The 11,931-nt window shown below is 37.3% G+C and overlaps 1 protein-coding gene across 1 annotated transcript; it reads left to right on the plus strand.

Annotated features, from left to right (window-relative positions):
* The first annotated feature begins 8,723 nt into the window (after positions 1-8,723).
* On the plus strand, positions 8,724-10,991 carry LOC135582843 (protein NONRESPONDING TO OXYLIPINS 2, mitochondrial-like). Its single transcript, XM_065167357.1, has 3 exons — positions 8,724-8,944; positions 9,059-9,180; positions 10,562-10,991. Exons 1-3 carry the CDS (start codon positions 8,766-8,768, stop codon positions 10,567-10,569), a joined length of 309 nt encoding a protein of 102 aa, XP_065023429.1. The 5' UTR covers positions 8,724-8,765; the 3' UTR covers positions 10,570-10,991.
* Positions 10,992-11,931: the final 940 nt, after the last annotated feature.

Genomic DNA, 11,931 nt, shown 5'->3' on the forward strand with positions numbered 1-11,931 from the left:
AAATTTCATTCAAAAAAGATTGCAAATAGATAGGTTAAGGCAACAATATGCGGCTAAAATTTTCTGCAGCACAGATTTTTAAGTATAGCAGATTGGACGTAAAAGATCAGCAGTTTATATTGAGAATTTTTTGATGAAACCAAAGGGAAATCTACTGTTAGGAAGTGTCAAAGTTATCATAAAAATTTCGTAGTGATTTGGATAGAAACAATATAGTATCAAGATCAAACAAACAGTGCTATGCGGTTGAAATTTTACAGTACAGATTTTCAAGTATAGTAGATTAGACATAAAATATCAATGGTTTATATTGAGAATTTTTTGACAAAACCAAAGGAAAATCTGCTTTTAGGAAGTGTCAAAGATGTCATAAAAATTGCGTAGAAATTTGAATAGATAAAACACAGTAGCAAGATCAAACAGACGGTGCTATACGGTTGGAATTCTGCAATGTATCTTTCGCCGTAGAGATGAAAAATTTATGACGAAAAGTTTATACAGCAATATAGGAATAATTTTTTTGGGATTTTTAAATAAGGATAACTAAATTGCAGCAGTAGTAAGGTAGGAAATCAAAACCTATTGCAATTCACAAGGAGATCAAAGGATGATCCGTGGTGGTGGAGATGATGGCGGAATTTGGCGACGATCTTTTAAGCAATTGTGGGAATTGCTTTGGGCGGTTGTGGAGGGTTGATGGATAGCTGTGGAAGGGCAGCGAGATGCCAAGAATGCTACTCTAATACCAGGTGTTAGAACCCTTGCAGATTCTAAACTTGGGGTTGATCTCTTTAGGGGATCGGCCTCCTTGGAACTCTATGGGAGATTCTTCCCTCCAAGTTGCTGCTCAAAGGCTGCAGAAAAGATTCATCTATTGCTTATGAAAAGAGGTGAAATATATGACTATTTATAGGGCTTCTAAACCCTAACTTCTAATAGGACTCTTACTTAATACCCATACTTCTAACTAATTCCTAATAGGACTCCTACTCAAGACTCCTACTTCTAACCAACTCTTAATAGGACTCCTACTCAAGGCTCCTATTCCTTTACAACTCCTTATTCTTCTCTAAGAAATAACCTTCTAACCCTAGCCGGCCACTTCACCTCTTTAATAGGGGTCGGCTTAGGTAGGTTTTACATGAATGTCCCTCTCAATTAGAACTCTCCTAGCTAAAGTCCTAACAGCCTCTTATTGGGCCCAACATAATTCTTACATGGGCCTAGCTGGCTCCTAATTGGGTTGGCTCAAATCCAAGCTCAATTACATGCTAACTACAAAATCCTAAGACATTTGCTAAACTAAACAAGTCCCTATGTCTATTCTACCGGCGAGCTTCTAGCGATCTTCCGGTGAACTTTCGATGATCTCTCGGCAATGTTCCGGCGGACTCCCGGCAAGCTCCTAGACTTCACAATGATCTTCTTGGCAAGTTCCGACGAGCTTCTCTAGCAAGCTCTGAGACTTCTCGGCTGGTTCCACCAGAACTTTTGACGAACATCCGGACTTCCGATGAACTCTCGAACTCCCAACGAAATCGCGTCCTTAACTCCGAGACTTCATTTTGCTTCATGCCTTGCTATCATAGTTAATTCGGCACATGTAAAACACACTTCAATCTAGACAATTAATACTAAGCATTAATCAAGTTGTTCGGCATGTCATTGGTCCCTCGATGCTTCATCCGATTCTTCGACATATCGTCTTCTCTTGCGGCCTATTACCCAATCGGCCAATTGACTCCGCAACTCCAATATCCTAAGCTAGTGGATCAATCGACGTATCGATAGAAGGCTTCGAGCCATGGATTCGGGCATTGGGCCATGAAGAGCGAATATTGCGCCAAGGATATCGGAGTTGTAGAGTCAACTGGCTGATTGGGCAATAGGCCGCAAGAGAGGATGATGCGTCGAAGAATCGGATGAAGCGTCGAGGGACCAATGACATGTCGAACAACATGATTAATGCTTAGTATTAATTGTCTCAATCAAATGTGTTTTTACATGTGTAGGATTAACTACGATAGCAAAGCATAAAGCAAAATGAAGTCCCGGAGTTAAAGACGCGATTTTGTTGGGAGTTCGAGAGTTCGTCGGAAGTCTAGACTTCATCAAAAATTCTATAGGAACCAGTCGAAAAGTCTCAAAGCTTGCTAGAAAAGATCGTTGGAATAAGAAGATTGTTGTGAAGTCCAAGAGCTTGCCGGGAGTCCGCTGGAACATTGCCGAGAGATCGTCAGAAGTTTGCTGGAAGATCGCTGGAAGCTCACCGGAAGAAACTAGACTTACGGACTTCTTTAGCTTAAGTATGCCTTAGATTTCATAGTTAGCATGTAATTGGGATTGGATTTGGGCCAACCCAATTATGGGCCAGTTGGGCATATGTAAGGACTGTGTTGGGCCCAATGAGAGGCCCAAACAGTGACCCAAGAAGTGGCACCATCGTGGCACAGTCTTCGAGACTGTATCAAGCGATGGTACCACCCCTAATAGGGTGCTAGGTGGTGGTACCGTTGGTCTGGGCAATGGTACCACTCAGTGGCCCAGTGCTAGGCAGTGGTACCGCCTAGTGCAGTGTCAATGTCAGACTAACACTGGCGATGGTCCCGCCCAGCACTGGCGATGGTACCACCCGGACCTAGGAAACCCAGGATGAGATGTTTTCAAGCTCCAAGTTTGAATTAACCTGAGGCCTATAAATACCCCTCTCATCCCTGATTAACACACACAAGCATAGAGTCTTTAAAAGTGAGAAAACGCTGTTGTAATCACTAGAGAAATCCCCTCCTATAGTCTAAGTTTAGAATTCTGTTTAAGAGGAGTGTGTGCTTGTAAAGGTTATCTCTTAAACCTGTGAAAAGGAGAAGGGGTATAAGAAGGAGGTTGATCTTCGCCTATTAAAGGAAGATCAATAGTGGATGCTAGTGACCTCGATGGAAGAGGAATCGGTGAAGTAGATGTAGGTCACGACGACCGAACCACTATAAAATTGGCGTGTTCTCTAGTTTGCATTTCTATTTATGTAATTTATCTTTACTGCAAACCTCCTTATTTGTTTTACTATGCCTACTCTCTTCCGTACGCTTTTGAAAGTTATTACCTTTACGAAACAGTTTTTCGTCGGAAACGGTTTTTATCGAATGAAGTTTTAATCGAGACGTAATCTTTTCGCTGCACTAATTCACTCCCCCCCCCCCCCCCCTTCATGGTTAGATCTACCTATCTTATCTTTTGGCATAAAGTCTTTTATAGTCCCTTTAGGAACCCAAACTAATTTATACAAACCATACTTTTTAAATAAATATTTGTAAGTAAAACGTCCATGTCTACTGCAAAAATTATATTTAACCTTAGGGGAAATATGTAAAGTTGGTCTTTTAACAAAAGTATTCAACTTTTGTTGAGTGTTGCTACTCACAAAATTGATTCCTTCTTTTCTATATACATGATCTTTGTTAGTGAGCATTATGTTTAAATATTTATTTTTAATTTTAAAATTTTCTAAAGTTTGTTGTAATACTACATTTTCTTTCTTAAGTAAATCTAATTCTTCACACTTAATGCAAGGGGTTAACAAGCATTTATCATACTCATTTTTTAAATTTTTAAATTCATTAGAAAGAGTAGTATAATCCTTTTTTAGCATTTTATATTTTTACTAACAAATTTAAAATCATTAAACAATAAAAAGCATCAAGTAATTCATTGTAAAGTAAAGAAGTTTTAGTTGAGTCTTATACCTCATCATCGAAAGCTATCAAAGCAAAGTTCACCACCTCATCTTTGTTGGTTTATTCCTCATCTTTAGATGTACTCAATTCATCCCATGTTGTATTGAATGCTTTCTTCTTATTTTGTAGTCTCTTCTTTTTCAGTTCATTTTTATTCTTAAATTATTATTTTATAAACTTTTTAAATTTTCTTGTAAGAAGTTCAAAATCATCGTCACTTGAGCTTTCGCTCGAGTGGTCTTCTTTTATTCTAAGTGTCAAATCCTTCCTGTTCTTTGAAAGATTGTTCTCATATTTGTCATGTGTTATACAAGTCATTTCATAGGTCATTAATGACCCTATGAGTTCTTCAAGAGAAAATTTGTTCAGGTCCTTTGCTTATTGAATACTAGTTACTTTCAGATCTCAATTTTTAGGAAGAGATCGTAAAATGTTATTAACAAGTTTGAGGTTAGAAAGACTTTTACCAAGTGCTTTTAAACCATTAGCGACATCCGTAAAATGGGTGTATATGTCTCCAATGGTTTTGCTTGGATCCATTCAAAACAATTCAAAACTATGTATCAAAAGATTAATTTTAAAATCTTTAACTCTACTTGTGCCTTCATGTGTGATTTTGAATGTGTGCCAAATATCACGTATAGTTTCACATATAGAAATACGATTAAATTCATTTTTGTCCAAAACACAAAACAAAGCATTCATTGTTTTAGTATTCAAAGAAAAAGTCTTCTTTTCCAAATCATTCTATTCGTTCATTGGTTTAGAAGACTTTTGAAAACCATTTTCAATAGTATTTCATAAATTGAAATTCATAGAAAGCAAGAAAACTCTCATTTGTGTTTTCCAGTACGCATAGTTCATCCCATTGAACAAAAGAAGATGAATGATAGAGTAACCCTCTTGAATACAGAAAAAAATCATTTAGTTTCTCTTGGGTGTTAAACCAATTGAAAAAAACTTGGCTTTGATACCAACTATTAGGACTGTTTCGGTACTAAATTGAATTAGAGCTTTTGGAAAACTTTCGTCGATTCAAAAAAAATCTTGTTCAATGAAAAACCATATAGGAAAGATATTTAACTTAAAAATTTTCATAAGCGTAGTAAGTAAATTAGTAGTGAGTAAGTAAATCAGTTTGTAATGAAATGAAACAGAAATTGTAAATCGATTTATAGTGGTTCGATCATCGTGACCTACATCCACTCGCAATTCCTCTTCACTTGAGGTCACCAGCTTCCACTACCGATCTTCTTTCCAATAGACAAAGATCAATTACCCTTACAACTCTTTCTCCTTTTCACAAGCTCAAGAGAGAACTTTACACCCCTTTTTTATAAGGTATCCCTCAAACACCTCCCTTAGGACAACCTCTAAACTCAAGGAGGAGGGACTCAACTTTTTCATAAAGTTTTAATACTCTAAACCCTAAGTTTTTATTCTCTTTTCTTCTTATGTTAAGCAAAAAATATTAGGATATTTATAGACCCTAAATGGCTTTAAAAATGGAGCCAAAAAGTATCTCCTCCTGGGTTTCCGGAATACTAGGATATCATTGCCATTACTAGGAGGTACCATCGTTTGCCAGATCGACAACTAGCGGTACCATCGCTTGTCAGTCTAACACTGGGTAGTACCACCGCCTAATCTAACACTGACACTGGGTGGTACCACTGTCTTATAGTCTGAAAAAGTATGTTTTTAACTTTTCCAACTCATAGGCGGTTTCACCGCCAGTTTGACGGTGCCATCGCTTGACCCAACTTATGGGTCACTAAATGAGCCTTCCAATGAGTTCAAATCAGTCCCAATTTAGGTCCAATTGGCCCCAAATTGAGTTAACATAATTACATCAAAAACTAACTCATTTAACCCTCTAAACTACTTCGATCTAGACAAATGATTATAAAGCATGAATCCTTTGTCTGGCATGTCATTGGTTCATCCAGCTTTTATCTATCCCTTCGGTGTATCGTCCTCTCCTTTGGCATATTGTCCAATTGGTATGTTAACCTCTCATAACATCCGATCTTCTTGGCGTAATGTCCAATCCTTCTGGTCCGATGCCCAAACTCATGGCACTAAATCCTTCTGCCGACACGTCGACCAGTCCTTCGGCCCGACGTCCAATCTTCTGATATGTTTTACTCCGGTCTAACTTCTGATTCTTCCTACTTCAATCAATTTACCTTTGCATAAAGATAGTCCTGCCTTACTCAAATGATGATTAGATCATAACTTTATCAATTGATTTCGTCATAAAAAAAATCTGATATTCAACAATTACTTCCTTAAGAGTAGGCTATCTTTTTAATATCTTCTATATTGTGTGGTGCACTAAATTCAACAAGGGAGTTGAGTTCTAAGTTGTGCTAACACTTATTGTTGATCGAGGTGCATTAGGGAGTTTGTCATTGTGCACTTGAGTGGGTGTGACCATGATATGAGTTTTGGAAGTAAAGTAGTGTGTTTAGAGTGACGCTGCCTTTGTCCTATGAGTGCTCAGTCTATACCTCAGACCTAATTTTTGATAGTATAAGGTTCGAATGCAAATAAATATGACTCTTTTACAAGCAACAGAACAAACAAGTGGTAGAGTTTTAGTAGCAAGTGAGTTTATGTTCAGATATGTTATTGTGCATTTTCTTTAATCAATTATTGAATATATGCATTAAATTCTTAAACTTAAAGAAAAGAAGCTCGTAAAGAAATAGCGTAGATTATATTTTGTTTAATGTTATTCTATTCTATAAAGAGTCAGGAGAGCACTAAACAACGCAAATAAGCAGTCAATAGCTAGGTTCATTTATTCAATCATATGCAACAAGCAAACAAACGATTTTGTTACTTAAATTACATAATAGGTACATGTCATACATACAAGCAAGGGCTTCTAGAACTCCACAAGATGACAACACTCGATGAAACTCCACTCTTTCGACCACAACTAACTCAGTTAAGACTTAAGAAGGCTTCTCGAACATCGTGTAATACCTCTTTAAGTATTCTTCATAGAGAAAGACTCATTGATACTGATTGACTTAATCGCTTCTTCTGTCACAGACAATACTGATTGACTTAATGCTTACAACTGACTTTCTACTTGTACTGTTTTGTTTTCTTTAATTATTTATATCGGCACAAGCTGCATCTTGTTTACTAAATAATTTATATTAGTTGAATGCTAGATGAAATTCTGAAGTAATAGGAGTTTCGGGGTGCTAACATGAGTTGAGTTCAAAAAGGCATTGTGCGATAGATTAGTGGTGTTCCAGTTTCGGTGTGCCTCAATACAATTCAACAAATGAATAAAGGCAACAAGAAAGGCAACAAGCATACAAGAAAGGCAACAAGCAATGTTGTGAGCTTACGTGTGTTTATTGGTGCAAGACTAAGGGCGTTTGTGAGCTTTGAAGCAATGTTGTGTTGTTATGTTGTTCTATTATAGGTGCAGCACTATCTTCTATTCTTTTGTGCTAAGTTCTTTTCTGAAGCACTAAGGACTTCATTCGAGTTGTAGAAGCAACAAGCAAACAAGTGGAGAAGTAATAGTGCAAGAGTATGCAAGGAAATAAGCAAACAAACAAGTAATAAGTGAGTTGAGAGAACAAGCCATTATGCTAACACTTTTGGAGTTTCACAGTAAGTTGGAGTGTTTTTACTAACTTGTACGATATTAGGTGCATTTACTCAATTCTTTAATGAATGGTTTACTGAGTACTCACCCAACAAACTATGGCTGAAAAGAAAAGAACAAGAAAACAAGCAATTGCGCACTCCTCCAACCTGCGAGCTACAACGAGGCCATTCACTTACCACAACAAAAGAATCTCTTTCTACGATAACACAAGCAAGCACCGCTAACGCTTAATGGAGCAGGGTGGGTGCGAAAGAAAAAACACTCGCTAATGCACAACGTTCTATTGCTTGTTGATTTTTGATGTTTTCAATCTGAAGTTTGTTCAGAGGAAAAGATGTGTTGTTTTTGGCTCAAACAAAAAGACAGCAACCAAATCTCACAGCTACTTAAATCACTACAAGTAAGCTATACTATTTATTTCATGTAAAGGACAATCATCAACCCAAACTAAACCAGCCATGAACCAATCTCTAAACCAGATCAAACCCATCTAAACCGATGGTCTATAGCCTATGGTTTGAGCGGGAATAAAAATGAGACCAGTACAAGCGTAATATAGTAGAGTGAGATAAAAACGAGGCTCTCTACGGGTGTTCACACCGATTCGTATGAACTTTTTTTTTTTTTCTAAATCGTTTTGAGTAAAGGTAATTTGAACCAAAATCGATTAACTGATTAATCAAATTATAATTTTAAGTAATTTAAAATATATATATCATTTTTAAATGAATCGATTCGGTTCAATTGAACTGAACTGGAATTATGATCCAATTGATCTGACACAATAAGACTTGTAAAATTGAGCCTAGCGTCGTCGTATGTAAATGAGTCTTTGGGCAGATTTAAGAGCTTAGGATACTAAACTCAATTGGACTGATATTTTTAAATTAAAATCAATTCGATTTAATTTGAATTGGTTAATCGAACTAAAGAAAAAGACTCTCGACCATTTGTGAACTAAATAAGTGAATAAAAGGATTACTCTGCCGAAAATACTGATCTCAACTTCTTTGCATTGTTGCCTTATTGCCCAACACCGAGAAAGAAGCCTTCTTCAGCACGTTACGTTGCCTTATTGGCGGAGCGATGCGAGTGTTAAATCTTGGTTAAGGGCTGCAAGCACCAAGTCAAATGCAAGCTCACTAATACTTGCTAACTCTCCTAACACGGAAAACGTACCAACGCGTACTAGTGATTATTATTATTATTATTATTATTATTATTTTGTTTTAATTTTCTTCCTTTATTTATCTGAATCGTGTCCCATATAATGTAATAAACATGACGACGTGGCCCACTAGTGATTACGGGCCGGCCCACATGTCACCCATAGGGTATCATCGCATGAACCCTGGAGACGCTGAATTCCGTCCGACGCCTCTCTTGCGATTCCCATGGCGTCTACCTGCTTCCGTTCCCTAACACGCGCCTCCAGATCCTTCGTTACCAAACCCAGAGTCACCACGCGGTCTCCCTCCTCCTCCTTCGTGGTCTCCGACGCTGGTGCCACCGCGCTTCCGTCATCCGCCTCGGCGCGTCCTCCTCCGGCTCGCCGCTTCCCATCGTTCTCCAGGTCTGCCCACTTGCAACTTAGATTTATATGATATCGGATCTGCTTCCTGCGAAAGTTTTTTGTTTCCTCCTCCTTTTGTGGCGCTCAAATCGGCCCTTTGGTTTGGTTTTGAAGGTCTCTTGCGGAATTGCGATGTTGCAGCGGATCTCTGTTCCCGCTCCACAGTGCCGTGGCGGCAGCGAGGTTGACTTCTTGCTTGAGCTCGACATCTCGGAGCTGTCGTTCTCTTTCACAGGGTACCGTCTGCTGCACGTACCCCGGGGTTTAAAGGTTCTCCTTTTCCCGTCTTAGCTTGACGTTCTTTTGGTAGCTGAGAGCAGGGAGATCGATGCATCTTGTTGGGAAATCTCTGAAGCTTATTTAAAGAAGTTATTGTTTGATTCCTGCAATGATTGGATATGTTTGGCATAAATCTGTCTGTTTTTTAGGATAAGATTAATGCTCTCTATCACACTTCTTCTGATTCCAAACCGAGTGTTCAAAATTGCAGTCTTGCTCCTTTTTCCATTGTTTTCTTATAAAAGATTTAAGTAATTTGTTTGATCTACTTAATGGACTGATTCTTCTCTATCGATGATAACTGGTGTTTGCATGTTAGACTCAGCGTTAGTTGATTTTCAATTGTAATTCATGGAAATGCGTAGAAAATTTTGGCGAGTTATCTGAGATAGTTTGGAAGAACGACCTATAGTCTTGAGGGGAAAAATCTGTGACCCATGTTAATTATGCTCATGTCGATGTATAGATGCTCTCGCTCCAAGTCTGATACGAGGAGATCTGTACATTTATCTTTCCTGGCATAATCACATTTTGATGTCAAGTTTGGCTAGGAGTGTGCTTTAATACAGTAGGCAGTCCTGCCAAGTAGATCTTGGACAAAATCTAAGTCCTTTCAGCTTATTATCTTTTGAAATTTGTTCGAGTTCTTTCTTGGAACTGCTAGTTTATTAATTTCTGATTATTTCTAGTGTTCAATTATGTGTTCTACCGTAGAAATTAAATTGGTGTTAAAGATATGCCAGGAGTTTTACAATTCTTAAAGTCAGATGCCTCTATATCCTTACTGGTTTTCTCACTATAAGACTCACCATTTGAGAAGTAGCTCAGCTAGGAGGAACTGGTCAAGTGCTAAATAAAGCCCCCACCTCTTCTTGAGGAGTCATAGCCGGAATAATGGCTAAATATTTATATACATAAAGGTCGTTGAGCTTGGAAATCGAGGTTGAATAACTTGTTCTGACTAAAAATAACAATATTTCTTGGCTGGCTGGTTCCATTCCCTTCTTATTTCTTTTTTCCATCTATTTTTCTCTAGAACAGGCCACCTTGATGACATAAATAGATATATTACCAGATGAAAAATGTGGCAATGTTTCAGGAGCAGTCACCACTTGAGTAAGAACATAATTTCAGCTTTTCAGAAGCTCTATGATATATAATTAATAATAAATCGATATCTTTCACATGTTAGTCTAGTGGTATCTGACCAACAAATTTTTTAGACGAAACACTACTTCATTTCATTTTTCTTGGTCTTCAATAAAGGTAAGAGCTGCATCACTTGCACGTAATGCCTCTTATCATTTGAAGTATTTTAAAAGTGCTTGGTTCCTGCAGGCACATGACGAGGCAGTGCTTGAAAGGAACAAACTTGGGATTTGCTGGGTCTGCAGATTAAGCTTTATACAACATCAAGTACGGAAATATTATTAACGCACAACAAAGCACAAACTACTATTTTCTTATCTAATTTGGTGATGAAAGATTGCTTTTGTACCAGTTCCTTGTGATTCAACATTGTCATGTTAAGATGATAAAGTTTAGATGGTTCGATTTAGATTTATATAGAAATGCATTGGTATCATGTAGTAAATGCTGTATAGATGATACATATGATACGTCATCACTAATGTTTAGTGAATCATCTTGGCTACATTATGTTTGGCAAATCATCTTGACATTCATGGTTGTACCTTTCCGATATCTGGTGAGATAAGTTGGTTGTCATAAACTTGTATATATAGTAACATTGAGTTTTGCTGTTTAAGATTGTTTCATTCACCGATTTGATCAATTTTTATGGGTTATTTGTTGTGCAAAATTGTGCTGGTTAGTCATAGTGATCGTTGTAGAATTCCCGACTAATTTTAGTCGAGAAATATACAGATGCATTGTAAGGATATAGTCTGTACAGCCATCAAATTGTGTCCTCCCTAGTCACTTCAACCACTAGTTCTCCTCTCCAATCGAGTCGTTGTAGCTCAATGTTCTCTCCTATCCTCATGTGAGAAGCATGAATTCCTTCCTTTACTCTTGATCTTTTCAGAAGACTATCCTTCTCTGGCATGGACAACCTTTTTCTCCAAGCCATCCTGGTTGCTAGCCCATTGATCGTTGTTTAAAGTAGTAAAGCTTCAGTTATCATCTTTGATCATTGATCATTGTTTAATATTAATGGAGGTACCCATTGCCTAACGATTTACTGAAGCCACTTTTGGTGTTGAAATTAAGAGTGAGGATATTAGGAAAATTCCAATGACAAGCTGGATTTAGGAGATGGGAATCAATGAGTCTTGTATTTAGTCACAAGGAAGGAAGTTGTCATTATTAAAAAGGGAAGAAATTCGCTCCACACTAAGGAAGTTGTCATTATTAAAGAGGAATCAATGAGCCTTCTCGACAATAATGAGGTTTTTCACGTCATATTTTTAGATTTAGAAACGGTATCCTAATTTATAGTTTTTTTTTTTTTTTGTCAAGTTTAGTGTTTCAAAAAAAATTCCTAATAAGTCTAAACATGTGGTTAAGGATTTTATATAAATCCAACAATAAAAAAGCATGTGTGTTGGAATAGAGTTAATGATAAATTTTATATCGTCGATAATTTTGTTAACATTGGATATTATCTATTTTTCTTCAAGTCTTTCAAAGGAATAATAGGTGTTAAAAGATATATTTCATGCTCCAAGTTCTTTTCTATATGTAAA

This window comes from Musa acuminata, chromosome BXJ3-9, assembly GCF_036884655.1.
Source record: "Musa acuminata AAA Group cultivar baxijiao chromosome BXJ3-9, Cavendish_Baxijiao_AAA, whole genome shotgun sequence".
NCBI classification, from domain to species: Eukaryota; Viridiplantae; Streptophyta; class Magnoliopsida; order Zingiberales; family Musaceae; genus Musa; species Musa acuminata.

Bases quoted from the DNA above. Each gene is read 5' to 3' on its own strand.
- LOC135582843 (XM_065167357.1), top strand. From the start codon at position 8,766: ATGGCGTCTACCTGCTTCCGTTCCCTAACACGCGCCTCCAGATCCTTC. The intron at 8,945-9,058 runs GTCTGCCCACTT...TTGGTTTTGAAG, and splicing joins CGCTTCCCATCGTTCTCCAG to GTCTCTTGCGGAATTGCGAT.